The 17,666-nt window shown below is 54.0% G+C and overlaps 4 protein-coding genes across 4 annotated transcripts; 2 read left to right on the forward strand and 2 right to left on the reverse strand.

Moving 5' to 3' along the window:
- Positions 1-33: 33 nt before the first annotated feature.
- On the forward strand, positions 34-281 carry BROUX77_006733 (uncharacterized protein; the record flags this gene model as incomplete). The annotated part of the gene is made up of 2 exons (XM_073751750.1): positions 34-64; positions 142-281. 2 exons carry the CDS (start codon positions 34-36, stop codon positions 279-281), a joined length of 171 nt encoding a protein of 56 aa, XP_073602880.1.
- A 189-nt stretch (positions 282-470) lies between these two features.
- On the reverse strand, positions 471-1,867 carry BROUX77_006734 (uncharacterized protein; the record flags this gene model as incomplete). The annotated part of the gene is made up of 3 exons (XM_073751751.1): positions 471-1,096; positions 1,177-1,620; positions 1,681-1,867. 3 exons carry the CDS (start codon positions 1,865-1,867, stop codon positions 471-473), a joined length of 1,257 nt encoding a protein of 418 aa, XP_073602881.1.
- A 4,947-nt stretch (positions 1,868-6,814) lies between these two features.
- BROUX77_006735 (uncharacterized protein) lies at positions 6,815-9,830 on the forward strand (the record flags this gene model as incomplete). The annotated part of the gene is made up of 2 exons (XM_073751752.1): positions 6,815-6,849; positions 6,962-9,830. 2 exons carry the CDS (start codon positions 6,815-6,817, stop codon positions 9,828-9,830), a joined length of 2,904 nt encoding a protein of 967 aa, XP_073602882.1.
- A 1,551-nt stretch (positions 9,831-11,381) lies between these two features.
- Positions 11,382-13,331, reverse strand: BROUX77_006736 (uncharacterized protein; the record flags this gene model as incomplete). Its single annotated transcript, XM_073751754.1, has 1 exon — positions 11,382-13,331. One exon carries the CDS (start codon positions 13,329-13,331, stop codon positions 11,382-11,384), a length of 1,950 nt encoding a protein of 649 aa, XP_073602883.1.
- Between the last annotated feature and the right edge of the window lie 4,335 nt (positions 13,332-17,666).

Genomic DNA, 17,666 nt, shown 5'->3' on the forward strand with positions numbered 1-17,666 from the left:
CAAAGAAGAATTCCCCCCTCCCCCCATATCACAATGTGCAAGCCTGCTTCCTGTGCGACCTGCCGTAAGACCACTTCTTTCTTCTCTCGCCCAGACACTCGTACAGGAACAGCTGCAGACTAACAAATAACTATGCATTAGACCAGAAGACCTGGTGGGGCTGTGGTGCCCATATCGCCATGGTCATGGACTCCATTCCGGAGGCAGAACGGTGCCAGTGCACTCCGACCGTGTCGCAGAACGGCAAGGAGTATCCGCCCAAGGCCAAGTCGCCGTTCTAGGTGGGCGAGCTTGTGGGTATATGGCATGATACGGTGGGCTCGGCTAATAGCAGGCCTTTTAACCACAATAGTGTGATAGACACTTGATGAGTATTTTCTTAACTATGACTCGTCCATGTTCATCTTATTGATCTCTTCTGCTTTTCCCCTTGAAGCTGTATGTATCAAGCACTCCCTTTTTCACTTGCCTTATATCTTGGGACCAACTAGCCAATACTGGTTAGGGAACTTGACGTTGACACCCAGTTCCTTGGCCACATTCAGCACAAATGTAGGGTCCCTGAGGAACTGTCGAGCCACAAACGCCAGGTCAGCCCGCGTAGTCGGGCCATACTCAGGCACCACCTCCTCTGAGCCGTCCTGCACCATGGCCTTGGCCATCTGGCCGTCGCGAATCATGCCGACACCGCCCACCAGCATCTGCAGGCCGTCCTCGTGCAGCGCCGCGCGGATCTGGCCAGCAATATCAAGCTGATACAGCTTCTGGTTGCGCGGAATCTGCTGTGCTGGTGAGTTTCCGCCCGACGACACGTCGAGCAGGTCGACGCCGAGTGCAGGCAGCTCCTTGGCCAGGCGAATGCTGGACGCCACGTCCCACGTGGGCTGGCCCGTGTGCTCGAGCCACTCGGTGGCAGAGATGCGCACAAAGAGCGGCATGGTTGCAGGGATCACAGCCCGGACGGTGGCAATAACCTCCTTGAGAAGGCGCGTGCGGTTCTCAAAGCTACCGCCGTATTGGTCGGTGCGGTGGTTCGTTACAGGCGACAGAAACTGCGACAGAAGATAGCCGTGGGCTGAGTGGATCTCGATGACGTCTTAGGGGCAAGGGTTAGTTTTCTTGTCGACTATGGCAAGTTATGGCAAGAGATCACGGAGGTTATGTGGTAAGACTTACCGAATCCAGCCTTGACGGACCGGATAGCAGCCGACTTGTAGTCTTCAAGAAGCTGTTTCAGATCCTCCTCAGTGGCTGCGCGGGGAGTCGGGAAGCCTTCATCCCAGGCAATGGCTGAAGCCGAGACAAGGTCGTCCGGCCAGCCGCCTTCAGCTTCCAGAGCTACCTCCTTCTTCTTGGTCGCGACCCAGGTAGCCAAAGTGCTTCCCTTGCGGCCAGCGTGGGCTAACTGGATGGCTGAGACAGAGCTCTGGCTGCGAATAAAGTCGGTGATCTTTTTGAGTGGCGCAATCTGCTCGTCCTTCCACAGCCCAAGGCACTCGGGAGAAATGCGCCCACGTGGCTGCACGCCGGTGGCTTCTACCAATACAAGACCTGCTCCGTGGAGAGCAAACTGGCCGTCGTGGACCAAATGGAAGTCGGTGGCAAAGCCGTCACAGCCGCCTGTTGATGAGTTTGTCAGAGTGAGAACCTTGTCTTTAGGGAAACTTGAATAGTGCTTACTGTATGTGCACATGGGGCTGACAGCAATGCGGTTGTGCAGAACGACATCCCGAATCTTGAGCGGCTTGAACAGAGTCGGCACTTTGTCCTGCCCCTCCAGGGCCGAGCCGGCCTGGGGCGTCTGGGCGGGGGTGTAGTACGGCACCCCCTTGGCGGGGATGTTGGCGGTATGAGCAGGAAACGACATGGCGAGGTGTGGATGTGAGAACGATTATGGGTAGAGAATGGTTATGAAGGCAAATACGAGTGCGGGGGACGTCAGTAGATACGTATTCATGTGGTATCAAAGCGCTTTGACAAGTGGATTACCGACGCAGGCCAACCAGTGGTTCTTATACCTGTGTGATTATGTGCCAGAATCTTGGAATTTTGCAATTTTGCAAAGCGTTGTGGTTGCGCCCTTTGGGTGACGCTAGAAATGACGAAATCACTCGGATTTATCAGCATCTATACAGAGATGTGCAAACGAGGCTGGATCCAGGGCTAGATCGGGACAAACGTCAAGTAGTAGGGTGGGTACGTACGTACAAATACAGAAAATCAGAGTGTAACCGTACTTGTAACTGCAGCAAGATCAAGAACCACACCAAGAAGAGCACCAAAATGAAGTCTCCACGTCAAGAAGGATGCCGCAAGGGAAAACCGCCGCTTGTCATTGGCTCTAAGCAGCTCATGGGTTTTAGTAGAGCCGCCGTGACACCGGCAAATCCGCCGGCTATGAAGCACACCTTACAAATCCAAAATACACAACAACAAAATGCACGCAGCTCATCTTGTAGACAGCCCGCAGAAAAGCAGAGTCAGGAGTGGGGCCCGGCGGACAAATCGACCGAAAGGAAAAGCCAGTCTAGGTTCAATATCGGATGATCTAGCACAGTAGCAAGCTGGGTGAGGGAGGGACATTTGGATTACCAAGCCAAGCGAATATTAGGGTTTGTGCTCCTTAGGGTTGTGGCTTCGACAGCCCAGGGTCTGATGACATGACCTCGAGAGTCTGGCTAGCTCGGATAAATGCATACTTCTACAACAGGCCGGTAGCGATAATTCCTTACTACCACGACCACAATCACATCCTTCTAGCCTCGTCTACTTTGCCATGATTGTTCTAGAGCAGGCAAAGAAAAAGCTCGCATGGGCTTGGCTTTGTTGAGCCTGCGCTTAGACCCATTTGCAGAAGGGTTATGTTGACAGGACAAGCTAAGGATGTAAGCGATATCACCATGAGTCTGTGTTGTTTGCGGGAGTTGGAGAAAGACAGGTTCAGAAGATTGATGTGTATGTACAGACAAGTACCACATGGACATTTTGGAGACTGGTTGAAGTGTAGATACTGGGTGGCGAGCTTGAAGAAAAAAAAAAGGAAAAAAAGGAGAAAAAAAAGCAACTCAACTCGGAGAACCAGACCAAGCAACACACCGTGAAAACCTGTAAGAGAAAAAGAAAACCTTGTTAGAAAAAAAGCAAAGTACATAGTTACCTGTACGTATTGGCGGAAAATTGAGTGCTAATACTCCCGCTTTTCCCAGTCCATGTCAAAGTCCCTTCTTGACTATCTAGACCAAGGCGATATCTCCGTCTAACTAGCCCGATAGCCCGCCAATGTTGACAATATACTCTCGGGTATGAGGTCATTCCCCTTGCAAATACATGCCATGATCATGATCTGAGGGTCTATCAAAGCACCGGCAAGGCAAGCCAGAGGACACCAAGTACAAGTGTAGTTGTCCCGGCGGGTGTATGCATTCCTCTGGTCTACAGACCACAATGGGAGCACAGCCCGGCGGCAACAAAGGCATGCAAGCACATGCTATAACCAACTATGCCAAAAAAGACCAAGGAGAATAAGGAGACAAAGAAAAAAAAAGGACCTCTCCTTAAAAAAGAAAAATACCAGACGAACCCTATGGCTGTGCAGGAAAAAGGCAACACCCGCGGCGGAAAACCAACGCACCACCAAAAGACCAAAGACCAAAGAAAGAAGACCACAGACCACAGACGGACACTGCCTTCTCACAGCGCTTCTTTTTTTGTTGTTCTGGCGCGGCGGCAGGTCTAAAGGTCTGAGGACGAACTTGCAATCTTCCGATGCTACGCTCTGGGTGAAGGTGTTGTCCAAAAATAAAACCACAAGACAGAAGCGATGAAGCCTCGACGCATACACACATCTGTAGCTATGCAGTTGTGCGTGCTTGTATACACAGCGGCCGAGCTCAAGGTCCAAATCGAACATCGATCTGCAAGTCACGCCGGCGCAAAAAAGCGAAAACCGACAGGCCTTCAAAACATGCATACGCAGCTAGTCATCCTTGACTGTGCGTTTGACGTTTCATGCATATGCAGGAACTTTCTAGCGGGGAGAGAGGGAGAGAGGGAGGGGGGCATTTGTGTGCAGATGTGCATGCATAGCCCAAGTCCAGCAGAGCAGCCAACAAGTGGCGTGCTTAAATTATGCAGCCTGATATTGACATTATGTCGTTCATGATGTGCATAACACAAAGCAGTGGGTTCGCCCATTGTCCATTGTCACACACAAGGCCAGGCCAACCTCGTCACTTCTTTTCCTTTCTCGCTGGTCGTTTCAAGTATGTGATTGAAACAGGGGTGTTCGCGAGCCTATGGAACTCGATGTTTCTTTTCCTGTAGTTACCGGCCACGATAGTACCATGAGCGACGGGCAACGGGCCCGACCATCGGTACAACATCTAGAAGTAGTCGAAGCCACCCGGCTCTCTCTCTCTCTCTCACTCATTGTGTTCTTGATTTGGATGCGTCTGTTTCCCTCTCTCCATACGGGGTTTAAGAGGCACAGCGGAACCACCGATTTTGGCCAGATCTAGTACAACGAGCACGGATTCCGTACCAGCACAGAGGCATTTATCGGAGATCTTGGAACACCTATTAGCCAGCATCGAAATTAACAGTGGAGGGGACCCAGCGAGAGGCCTAAGAATAGGACAAGTAGAAGGAGGTCCAAGATCGCATAGGGTTGGTGCTAGGGTTTGACTAATACGGACTAACTAGTCAGAAGTCCAGAAATGGTATGACCAGTTAGAGAGGGGATGTGAGACGAGGTGAGAGGACTTCGACTAGAAGGGTACAGGCAATAGTTATGTACATACATAATTAACTACATACAAATACTCTAGCTGCAAGGATATCGTCCGCGTAGTAGCACTGTCATGGTAACCCAGGCCGGGGGCCCTACTGGCCGGAGATGGGGCAGAAAAAATCCCCGATAAACGAAATATGATATTGGGAATAGCAGAAACGGATAATTACTACCGGCCTGCTTTCTGAGTCTCTCCTGTTCTTAGACGGAGGTTTGGTTAATGTTTTATGTAATTTGGGGGGGCAGTGGTTGATATCTGGATGTGATATTGACGGTAGGGTTAGGGCTCTGCTCTCAGACGACAAGACAAGCCTGTGGCGTGGATCTCGGTTGCATGGGAGTGTATGTGTGCGTATAGAAATAAAGACTTGAGCTGGCCAGCTGCTTATTGGAAGCGGGCAAAGTCAAGAAAAAAAAAATCATTGTGAGCGCAAATCCTAGGCGGTCCTGAATCTTAACTTAAAGCCACCATCTGGTGACACACGTGGGCGAAGGAAATAAGCACAGAGACTAAAAGGGGACAAGCGAGGATCAGAGGGGAGACGGCATTTGAGCGCCTGGAGAATTGCAATCCACGCCAGTGCTAGCCAGAGCAATACAAGATATCTAGCTTGTAGTATGTATGTAACTATGTGCTTGGTATTGTATCCAAGAACTCCCACACACCACCACCACCACCACTATCTTGTCCGGCCCCCCGTTTCATCTGCGAGCTACTTATCACCCTGTGCCCAACCCTGTCCTCAAACCCAATAGCGGGGACAGCCCCTGAACAACGACAATGGCGTGTACAGCCTGAGAAGCAAAGCAGAGTACAGGCATCCCCAAGTATAGACACAACCCATAGATGCATGTATGTAGTATGTCCGTCTTTGTCTGGCATACAGCCCGCTCGCTGGCGTCTCCAGACTGCGCAGCCTCTCGCGTCACCGTGTTTCTTATGCCGCCGGCGCTGGCCAGCCTGCGGGCTCCAATTCGCTCTTGGGCTTTGCCTCTGGGGCCCAGCAAGCCGCGCTGCCTCTGGCTGTGGCCAGTCCCAGCGGGCTGTTCATGGCCAGCGTTGCATCTGTATAAGCCTACAGAGTGCAACCAAGTCCAATCAAGTACGTCCTCGCTGCACCAGCACGAGAGTGGTTCCCCCGGTCCCTGTCCTTCCTTGTCATCCTTGTCATGACACCCTTGCTTTTCCTCGCACCATCCCCTCTCCTCTTCCCTCCCCCCCAATCCGGGGCTCTGGACCCTTCCACCTCTGCTGCTGCCATGGACTTGCAACCCCGGCCGTCACTTGTCCTGCGCTTGCTCGCTCTCGCGCGGTCTCCAAAGGCCAAGCAAAATTCTGCTGCTGTGCTTGCTTCAAGCTCTAGTTAGTCCTCGTTCTTCCCGAGTTGTGTGCTCTTGTTTCATGGCATGGTAGGCTGTACTTAATATCACTGAATCTCTGCCTGGCCGCTTTATTTTTTCTTCCGTCTGCTCTTTTTCTCTTCTTCTCTTCCTTTCCTGCTGCTTGCTTGCGCCCTCTTGCAGTCTTGCCTCCGCCTCCTCGCCCAACGCCACCCTCGCCGGAACGGAGGGACTCTGCTTTTTCTCTTCTTCTTCTTTCCTTTTTCTTGTCGCGCGAGTCCGGCTCTCCCATAGCAAGCTTTTTTTTTCTTCTTTTCTTTTCATTTTTTTTGCTTCATTTTTCATTTCTTGTGTGTCTTCGACTGCATATCACCAATATCGAGAGTTGCTTCAGTGCTGTCTTCTACTGCGAATATACCATCGAGCACGTGACCTTTTGCCACAACCTTCACCACCAGGACCGGCTCCGAGTTCTTTTTGGCATTCAGTCGCTTTTTTCTGTCTGCGACTTTTCTCTTGTTGCGCCCAGCTGCTGCAAATTCCGAACAGAGTTTTGCTTCTGAGTCGGCTGGTATACTGCATTGATATATATAGAGCCAGCCAGTATCGAATACTGCCTGCACATCGGTCCGCTGCTTTTCGCCTCGATATTCCCCTGCTCATGCAGCGGGAACAGCATTCATAATGTCTAGAGATATGGGCCGCAAGGCTTCGATTGGGTAGGTCATGCCCGAGGAGACGATGTCGAGGATGTAGAGACCATGACTCGATATGAGCATACGTTGATCGGAAACACCCCTTTACTTGCATACAGCCACTAACACCGTCTAGAACCCAGTCTAGCCAAACGCCTACTACTCACCTCTACGACATCTTCCCTGCGAAATCGCCGTCCATAAGGTCGCCTTTGGCCCGCAACCCCAACACTCCAGTACTTGTGACGACCCACCGCCGCCGGAGCAAGTCGCTCGGCAGCAAATCCGGCCCCAATGTATCGCACATCCACACCGCCTCCACATCGGCCTCGGTGCCGAAAACCCTGCGCCGGCCCGCGATGCCGACCATGACGCCGCCCCAGAAAGTGGGCAGCCACAGCCACCACCGCAAAAAGTCTTCAGATGCGTCGGCCGGCGGATCATCCTCGGCAGCGGCCACGACGCCCACCGCCGCGGCGAAGCGCATTAGCGAGAACGTCCGCGTCTTTGTCGGCCCCGAGAAACAAGAGTTTATTGTCAGCCGCGCGCTTCTCTGCGCCTGCTCGCCCTTTTTTGGCGACCACCTCGCCCGCGGCACCAACCAGCTCTCGCTGCCGACCGAGTCCAGCTCCATGTTTGAGCTGTTTGCCGTGTGGTTGCACAACCCCGTCGGCTTCCCCAAGCACCTGCACCGCGCGCTCGAGCACGTCGAGCCCGAGCCAGGCCGCACCGTCGACAGCGCCGCCGCCTCGACGCGGCTGCACTGGACGCTTGTGCGGCTTCATCTGTTTGCCGCTGTCTTGGAGCTGCTGCCGCTGCAGGACCTGGCCCTCGACGCCATCCAGGACTTGTACCTCTGCCGAGACTGGGACGTCACGCCGCGCTTCATCAGCTTCCTCTACACACAATGCGACCCGTTTGCTTCTCTCCGCGTGCGCCGCTGGGCCGTGGCCATGGTGGCCTTTGCCCTGGCGTCGGCCGAAGACCGTGCCGCAATCGCCGAGCGCGACACTGCAGCATCGACAGACCCGGCCTCCCGGGCCCGACAGACATCGACTGCGGCCAAGGACGCCGACGAGCTCCAGGAACTTCTAGCGCGGCACCCCGAGTTTCTAGCCGACTACGAGATGCACATGCGCAAGATGGACGAGTCTGGCCTGGACCTGGCCATGAAGAACCCCCAGCTGCGCATCCCGAGCAACACGCTGCGCAACGACCAGCGCCGCTTCGCCTTCCGCCAGTGCGCCTTTCACACCCACCGCTCCACGGCCGGCCAGGGCAGCTGCCCGTACGGCGGCGACGACGATGTGGAGAGCCGCGTCGGCCTGATCCGCAAGAAGAGCCGCGCCATGCGCCAGCAGCGTCGCCAGGCCGAGCTGCAAGTCCAGCTGCAAGTCCAGCTGGACCGCCAGCGGGAACACCAGGCGCTGGCCGCGATTCACCAGGTGCAACAGCAACAGGCCGGCCAGACCCGCCACAACCACCGCGTCGCCGACGACGACCAGGACGGCGACTACACCGTGGCCCCGCCGTCAAGCATCCGTGACCGCTCACACTCGCGCTCGCGCAGCCGCACACAGCCGCACATATCGAAGCTGAGTCTCGCCGACATCCCCGAATCCCGCAGCTCGCCCGACAAACTGGGTCCGCTGCCGCCGCTCCCCACCAAGTCCTACTCTCCTCTGCCCTCTACCACCTCACCCAGCGTTCCGCGCTCACGCCTCGCGTCGCGCGGCACACACTCCAAATCATACTCCGCCTCCGCGGCCGTCCCCGCGTCGTCCGCATCCTCTAGCCGCGCGGCATTGCCCGCTGCGCGCATGCCCAAGCGCCACATGACCGACTTCTCCGCGCCTGTGCCCGAGGTTGAAACCCCGTCGACCTCGCCGACGCCGTACCTCCGGCCCGCCGCGCCCATCGCCGAGTCCATCGCCACGGCCTCGGGCCTAACTACCAGCCCGGGCAAACTCACCCTCAACACCTCCATCGCCGGCGGCGCCCTGACCGCATCGCCGCCCTCCACCGTGTCCGGCTCGCTGAAGCAGCAGATCCGCGACCAGACCGCCAAGCTCGCGCGCCACAACGCGTCCTTCCAGGCTTCGACGCGCCTGCAGCGCGCGCTCCCCGAGTCGCCCACCTACGCGTCGCCCACGCTCGGCTACGCCGCGTCAGCCATGTTCGCTGCGTTCCCGTCGCCCGACAGCCCGGCGCCCGCCATGCGCAAAGCACAGGGCAAGAAGCCCATGCCCGCGCAGCCGCCGCCGCCGCCGCCGCAACAGGCCTCACCCCAGAAGCAGAAACAGAAACAGCACCCGCAGCCCATCCCACCACACAAGCTCCCCCAGCAGCCGCGCCGCGCAGCAACCACCCCCGCGCGCATTGAGGACTACCTCGACCGCAAGCTGCCCGACCCGCCGACGTCGCCCGCCCCCGCGCCCGTGTCCGCGTACCACCTGGCCATGCCGCACGTCGACATCGACGCCGAGATCCGCTCGCTGTCCGCGCTGCTCCCGCCGCCCAGCCAGACGCCCACAAGCATCAAGGCGCGCACGCCGACCAGCGCCCACGCGCCTGCCCACGCGCGCTCCGCCGCCTACACCAGCAAGCCGCTGCCGCCGGCGCGCAAGCAGTCGGCTGCCGGCGCCCCCGGCCCTGCGCCCGCACCCGTGCGCACAATCCCCAGCAATGCCAAGCTGCTGAGCCACAGCAAGAGCTTCAGCCACGCGACGGCCAGCGTCACGGCGACGGCCTTTGCATCGGCCGCGGCGAAGCTGCACCACCACCCGCACCACCACCAACTTGGCCACGGCTTGTCGTCGCCCGAGCCGTCTGACTCGGCGAACAGCAGCACGTTGGATGTCAGCGCCGTCGACGCGCTGCTGGATGAGGTCGCCATCTCTCTGCACATTGCGCAGTACGCTGCCACGTCTTCTTCGGGGCCGGTGGCGTCTGGCGCTGCGGCGCATCATGGACACGGGCACGGGCTGCGCGTTGCCGCGGCGTAAGAACCGACGGGTTGGCTCTACTCGCTGCAGTCTCTTCTGTGTGTCTGTCTCTGCTTCTCGCAATATACTTCCTTTCTTTCTGCCACATCACTCTTTACGCCACACTCGTTTAATCCACGTCTTCGCTTCTCTGTCTATATTTTTACTCAACTACTTTTTTTTTTTTTCATCTACACTTTCACTCGCTTCTAGGTCTTTCTTTTCTGCTTCTCTACTATCTCTCTGTCTCATCGTCTCTAGGCTTATCTATCTGTACAACATTACATCACACCCCCTTCCAAACCGCTCTCACATCCTCAGCCCAGTGCCCATTTTTATATCCCCCGCTCCAACATACTCCTCTGGCTGGCTGCCGTTTTCGTCGTTAAAGATCCGACGCGACGCAAGATTATCTACATCTATTGTTAATATCTCAAACTCGTTATGACTTGATTTCAGATTATTTTTCATGTTCCGTCTGTTTCCATTCTCTTGTTATCGTGGCCTTGACTGTGCTTGTAGCGACGTGTTGTCTCTTTCATCTGTGTTGGCTGATTCTTAGTCGTTCAGTCTGTGTGACGAACATGTTCACCTTGTGTAACACGGAGCAGTTGTAGGATTATGCAAGTCCCCTCAATGAAGCCTATAATTTTTTCCCCCAGGATCGTGTCTGATATCCCAAGTACAGTACATGCACATTCATTTGACTCTAAGCTTTGCTACAAATATGGATGCGTAATTTGCATGTATAAATCTTATCGCGTGCCGTGGTCATTTGACAATCGCAAGCTTCATTCAAAGTTGTCAACATTCAAGAAAAAAAAAAAACATCATTGATGGTGAAATGGAGTAATTCCAGTCTGAAAATCAAAACACTGACCGTCATGTACAGCCAGTGCAAATGACGAAAAAGTAAGGAAAAGAAAACACAAAGAAAAGAAAGATTGCGAGGGAGTGAATTCAAACGTGGGTGGGTTTGTGATATTAACAAGAAAAAAGGTTGTGCCAAAGAACATCATGTCTGGGCGTATCTTTTCGTAGTAGTTTCCTGACCTCTAAGCCCGTCATAATCGTCGTAAAAGAAAAGGAAAAGTGAACGAAAGTGTTGGTAAAAGGGTAACAAGGTTAAAATCCAAGACCCGAAAATATAGTGGAAAAGAAGAAGAAAAAGGAAAAAAGAGAAAGCAATAGCAGTCTAAAGCCTTTGTGTTAAGACCCAATGACGTGAATCCAGGGCCAAAATGATAACCGCAGAGAAATTGGTGAAAGAAGAAAAGAATGTAGAAATAGTATAGCGAGCGAGCGTAGTATCGTGAAGAAAAATAGGTTGAAATGTCAAACGAGTGTAATACCCAGGAATTTTTTTGGGCGAGCAAAGGAACTTGCAGAGGAATAAAAGAGCGTAAAGGGTGAGAATGCACCCAAGTGGTGGGGGATAGAGGTTGGAGGATTTCAAGGCCGTGGAGCAGAAAAGCAATGTTCATAAGCGCTTCAAGACAAAGAGAACGTAATGTAAAAGGAGGGAGAGATAGTTCAAAGTCGTGAGGTCATTCTCGAAATCAAGCGGCGCGTCTAGATGTTGCGGTGTTGGTGGATTTCGCGTAGTCGATGGTCAATGTACGCCAACTTGAATCCTAGGTCTACTTTTTCAACGCGAGACCCATCATAGGTTCGTCCGGACGCTTCCTGAACAGTAGCGAATGGGCGGCGGACCTCTTCGGCGTTGATGCCGAAATCAGGCTGTGACAACCGTGCAGGGAAAGTGAAGTTGGGATTAAAATCACCGGCGAATGGTGACCCAAGCCGAGCGCTAGAGCCTAGCATGGGAGGAGCCTGAAGACCAACTTCTTTGGTCGCATGACGATGAACGGCGGGCAAGGCAGGCATAGGAGGAGCGTCTTTGAGCAGCTCCTCGATAGAAGGCCGGTGGACAGCCAGATCCCTCGCAAGATACTCCGAAGTCGAGCGCGCACGTCTTCTACCCGTGTCAGTGCCAGCCTTGGCAGGCTCATTCCAAAGATCCCCACCCAAGCTAGGTCTTTTAATCCGACGAGGCGCCTGAGAAATCTGTCGACTACGGCGTCTTTGGTGTTGTGTGTTGGATCGACTCCTGGTCAAACGGGCTGGTGACTGTAGGGTTTTGCGACCGCTGCTGTTTTGGCGGGAAATGGGAGCACTAATCGAGATGGGCTCACCAAAAATGGATTGTGCAGATGCAGAACTGACTCGAGAAATAGGAGCGGCATCCATCAAGCGGCGAGGAGCAGTTCCAAAGAAGTTGAGGATGGGAGAAGGTTCCTCAGTTGACATAGGGGGAAACCCCTCCAACTCAGCAGAGCCAGTTCCAGACATGGCCAATTGAGCCAGAGGACCATGTGGTTGCATGGATTCCGAGGTGCTTACTGTAAGGGACACCTGCATGTCACGAGCCGAGAATACGGAGCCGGCAGGCGTTGTTCTCCGGTATTGTCTTGACAATCTGCCACTGCGAGTGTCAGAAAGCAAAGTCGGATGCGAGCGTAGCAAGGAAGATCCACTTCTCGCGCGGCAAAGATCGCGCAGCTGTTGGCGGGTTGCGGCGCAAGTATGAGGCCATTGTACAAAGGCAGTCGGGGTAGTAGCGCGTCCCTTGTTGCACACACTAGATGCGCGAACACCTTTCCAACTTCTCTTCGCAGCACGCGAGACACGCATACACACTCCCTGAGGAGGGATACCATTTTTGCCAGTGTCAAAGGGGGTGACCTTAGGGTCCTGCAGATAGGTCATGTAAGTAGACCAGAGATGATCGTTCATGGCCTTTGTCCAGGGGGCTTTACGCGTCTTGGACTTTACATTTGTATCATCCATGTAGGTATCAGACTCATATTGCACGGCAGAAGGTGCGCTGGGAAACCCAATTGCTTCATCCAGGATATTTCTCGGCGATTTGGCATCGAACTCAGTAAAAGTAATATCGTCGGAAACAACCGAGGCACTACTCATCGGGGAAGAACTCGACAATGTTGATTCCGCCGTAGAAGGGCGGCTTGACTCGCATTCCGGCGACGAATCACGTTCAGCGGCGGAGTCGAACGACCAATCTGGGTAGCGACGCGGAGAGAGCGACGGCGCGTGTCCCGGCATCGGTGTGTGGGGGGTGTACAAGCGGCCGCGAGTCTGGGGGACGGACAGAGAGTGAGAGTTATCGTGGAGATTAGCCAGGCTGTTGATGATTGGGTATTGAGTCTGAGTAGAAGACAACATGTCGTACGGCTCTGGTTCTTCGATACTGGGGATGGGAACGTCTGCCGCTTCAACAGAGGCTAGGAACTGTTTAGTGGGAGCTGAAAGAAGCGTCAGGTTGCGCTTTCTGAGTCTAAACCGCTGGCGCTGGGGAGAAGGCGCACGAGGCGCCGCATATTCTTCGTCTTCGTGTTTGGTATCGGGTTCCGGGGTAGAAGGGTTCATGGTCGCGCAATCCGGGTCGTGGAAGCGGAAGCCTCTGGGAAGAGTAGCCGCGCCGGGGAAGTTTTGCATCATGGCGAATGAGAGGTGTGTCTATGGTGGGTGATGTGGATGGAGATGGTAGTGGTGTATGTTTTTGCGTAAGATGTCAGAGTCAAGTTTGCAATGGTAAGCAAGGCTTGCGCTGAGGAAACAGAGAACCAAGAGCGCTCTAGATGTAGTCCGGAGGCTGATGTTGTTTTTGAGGGTTCCCACAGCCTGTTGTTGATGTAAACAATGGGAATGAAAGGGGCAAGTTTTGGAATGCCGTAACCCTTGCGCCGACGAGAAGAGAGCCGAACGCAACGGTACAAAAAGGAACTTGAAAAAAAGAAGGGGGAAAATGTGAAGAAGGCTGGATGTTCGCCAGAACGCCACAGGCAGATTGCCAGAATTCCTAGTGGTCGACAACAAATCGAGGTTAGAAGTCTTGCTTCATGCGCAAGTCTTGTATTGGAATGAGGGAGAGAGAGCCTTACAAAAAAAACCCCAAAGAAAACGGATTGCTGAGGCGCGAGAAAACGAGTGGACAAGTTTGTTTATGCGATCACGCCTTGACGCATCCAAGAAAACAGACGGGCTGTGTGCGATAGCAGGTGGGCTTCCAGGGCCGTTGGCTGGGGTGACTGAGGCCAGGCAATGGCAGATTGTTGACAGTACGAGAATTAAAGAGGCTGGCGGCCGTTGGTATGGAGAGAAAAAGAAGAAAAAAGCCGACAATATAAAGAGGAGAGATGGAGCGAGGGTCGGCGAAGCGAGCCAATGCAGCGGGGATTGTGGGTTCGGAATTGTGGAAGCGTGCTTCGACGGTGGACCAAGTTTCTGAGAGAGGGCGGAAAAATGGGAGAATTAAGAGATGCAAGGACCGGATTGTATAGTATTAAGGATGCGAGACAGTCATGAGAAAGGGATTAATAGAAGAGCAGCAGAAAGCATAGAAGCGTAAGTATGTATGTTTCTGGGCGCGTGGAAACGACAGGACTTTGGATTGGGCGCTTTTGGGCGGTTTCTTGCGAGCTTTCGCCACAGCAGAACGAAATGCAGCAGCGCGTGAATGAAGGGCGGCAAGTCAACAAAGAATAAACAAATCCAGCGGGCTTTTTCTTTTTTTGCTGACGCGTGAAAGGGAAGCGGAAGCAAAACAAGGCGCGCTGGCGACAAAAAAGAAAAAGAGGCCGATAAAAAGGAGCGACTAATCCAATCGTCAGACGAAAGGAAACAGGAGAAAAAACGACAAACAGCGATAATGCAAAGGGCGGCGATGCACGAAGAAAACGGAGCAGCGATGCGGTCGTGGAGGGACGAGGAACAAAGAAAGGAAGAAAAATGCAGGCCGTCAAAGAGGGGGAACGAAAAAGAAAAAAGGCGATCCGCGGGACGGTGTGGTCGAGGGAAGGAGCACAGGATGGGCAGGTGCGCTAAAGGCCACAGGGTACAAGGGTACAAGGGCAGGCGACAAGGGTTCCATGGGAAAAGGTGGGCCGCGCCTGCCTTTGATTTTGCAGCGCCGACTCACAGACTCACTTAATCAGCTGCGTGTAATTAGGAAGGGACAGTGCAGAGACCAGCAGATGCAAATCTGGCGGCCGCGCTGCTTGGCCTGGCAACTGGAAAGCGCAAACGGAGGTTCTTTCTCTTGCTTTGCCCTCACTTGTGGCCCCTTCCTCGATCGATCGGGGCTGGTGGGTCGTCCCGGGCCCAGTTCTCCATTTGTGCCGGGGGAATACCCGCCATAAAGGCCTTGGATATAGCCTCGCCTGCATGCAATACGTCTCGTTGGTTGCTGTACTTTGGCCATGTTACATTTGTCTTTACATGCATACAACAAACCCGTAGTAATCTTACAACGAACCGGTTTTGGCCTCTCTTTTTCTTGTCTTTGCAATTTCCAGAGAAGTCTAATCGCCCGCATAGCACGACGAGGCAACTGCCCAGATCAAAGCTCCAGGAAGCCGGCAACTACTGAAAAAACGACCGCTTCTACATCCGAGCTACCGTCCTCGGTCCACCGTGTGCACACTGTACACACACTAGCATCGCACACATAGCTCCCTCCTCGCGATTTGGCCGTGCTACACGTCTGCCCGATCCCAAGGCAAAAATGGTGCATGTGCACTTGCTTGTACCCATGTACACATGCCCAGCAAAACATGCCCGCTCAGTCTTACACTCGATGCGTTGATTGTGGCCGCATTCTTGCCGCTACTTGTGGCCGCTGGGCTAACCGCCTCTCTTCCCGCTGGCCCACCATGTCGGTTGTTTCACCAAGCCGACCACAATCTCACCTCACGTCTTACCCGCCACGCTCTACACTATGACTGCAGTGCGTATTTCATTCCCAGTTTATCGTGGCTAGACTAGACATGGCGAGTATAATCCGAAACACACACGTAGTATATACCAAGTGTTGCCATGCAAGCATGCCAGCACAACAAACTGGGGGCAGCTTAACTAAAGCCTGTGTTTCTCTGGCTGCAGAGTTCCCATCAGCCCAAGGCCATACGCACCATATGCAGCTTCCCCAGCGACACACTGCATCCCAAGTACCCGCCCATGTATATGCGGCTGTGGCTATCTTAAAAAGAAGTTATCAACGGGGCGGTCTAGACTATACAAGTGTGTAGTACCAGGCTACCTTCCCCGCCAAGTCAACCAGCCAGCTCTATGCTTAACTAGCCTGAGCCTGGATACAGGCCATCTAAAGTTCCCAGCACAAAAGACGGTGAAAAAGGCAAGGCCATCACCATGGGCTTTCCCAGAAAAAAAGGAAAAAACTCCCAGACCCAAGTTTCGGGCCAGATGGTTCCTTGTCTCTGGCCTGACATCACAATCCTGGCTACCACTACTAGCACAAGTGCGTATCGAACCGACGGCGGAGTCCTAGCCGCAAGTGTCTTGGAACTGCCGTGGTTCTTGTCCCACCAATCAGTCTATGCTGGGTTACAATCGGCTGCACTTGAACACACGCACATACGCACGATGGAGATTGAGAAAGCTGACCAGGGCGAGGGTCCGACCCGCGTCAACTACCGTCCTGCTATCCAATCACTCGAGATGGTGATGATGAGATTTTTTGCAACATGGACGCAGCAACCCTAAGAGGCGGTGGTCTGTCGCGAAGTGGGAGGCAAAGGAAAGAACAGAAAGTCTCTGGTTGGATCTACTCTCTCTCGCCAGGACTACGGCCGTGTAGGGGTTCATTTGTCTTTACAGCTCATTCTTGTTTTAGCTTCTCTGCGCGGATTTCTAGACACACGGAGAAAAAGACTGCACAGCAGCCCAGAAGCAAGCCACAGATGGTGTGACGCAGGGGTCACGGAAAGGAGGACTCTTCCTCTCGTTAGCCTGCGTCTTTGTACGGGAGGCCTTCTGCCACATACAAACAGCACATTCATCGACAGTCTCTAGAGGCAGATGCTGGCCTGAGCCTAGCACTAGCCCGAGACGTGAAACTGGTGCAAATCGACCGACAAGCCCTTGCCAATAGCGCGGTGGCGAGGCATTAGGACGACAGCCACCCGAATCAAGGGCGTATTCGCAGCTACTTGCCTACCTGTCCAACCTGAACAGCCCACAGGCTTGCGAGAACAAGGGACCAGGGGGAACACAGACTGCTGCAGCATCTTTGCATTACCTCCATATCCGGGGGATGAAGCCTGAAGCCGGCGCGAGAGCGAGATGCTGGCGATGCCCTCCATCAGCGAGTTTTTCCACACAAGAGCACCGGCCAGCCTATGGCCAAGGCGCGGGCTGTTGGAATAAGAAGTGATTGATACGCCGCAAAGTGGATCTCGGCACGGCGGGCTGTTGTTGTTAGTTTTTATTTGGGGTTTATTTGTTGTTGTTGACTTTCCCGATTAGGACGCCACAAGGAGCAAGAGCCCCAGGAGCAGGAGCTCAAGGAACGGATGCCATGTTTCATCTTTGTTTACTATCAGATGAAAGCGGATGTTTATTTGTTTTGTTTGGGCAGCTGCACGACCACTTACACGCGTCGGAGGAAAAAGAGGGGCAACATCCCTGTCGGCCTGTATTTCCTTTTTTTCTCTTCTTTTTTCTTCGGGTCCTCCTGGTGTCACCTGTCTGGAGGGGAAAACTCGGCATTAGCCAATCAGCGGCCTTGTCGTTTGGCAGCAGGCTCTGTTCGGGTTAGGCTCAAAATGAGGGTTGACTTCCCCTCAGCCAATATGGGGAATCAGCCTTCAGCCTCAATGCCGCCACAGGCACTTCCGTTCCTGCTTGCAGACCGTGGGCTCAATTCTCGAACTGACTGCAGTTGCCCGGGGCGCCTGCTGTTTCTGAAATGCTGTGCTTGCCCTGACCTCGAGCAACTTCTCTATGACCATCTGGAGCGAGGGCTCCACTTCGGTG

The sequence above is a fragment of the Berkeleyomyces rouxiae genome (genome assembly GCF_048999995.1).
Source record: "Berkeleyomyces rouxiae strain 22BRR77 chromosome Unknown BrBRR77_ptg000009l, whole genome shotgun sequence".
Classification (NCBI taxonomy): Eukaryota; Fungi; Ascomycota; class Sordariomycetes; order Microascales; family Ceratocystidaceae; genus Berkeleyomyces; species Berkeleyomyces rouxiae.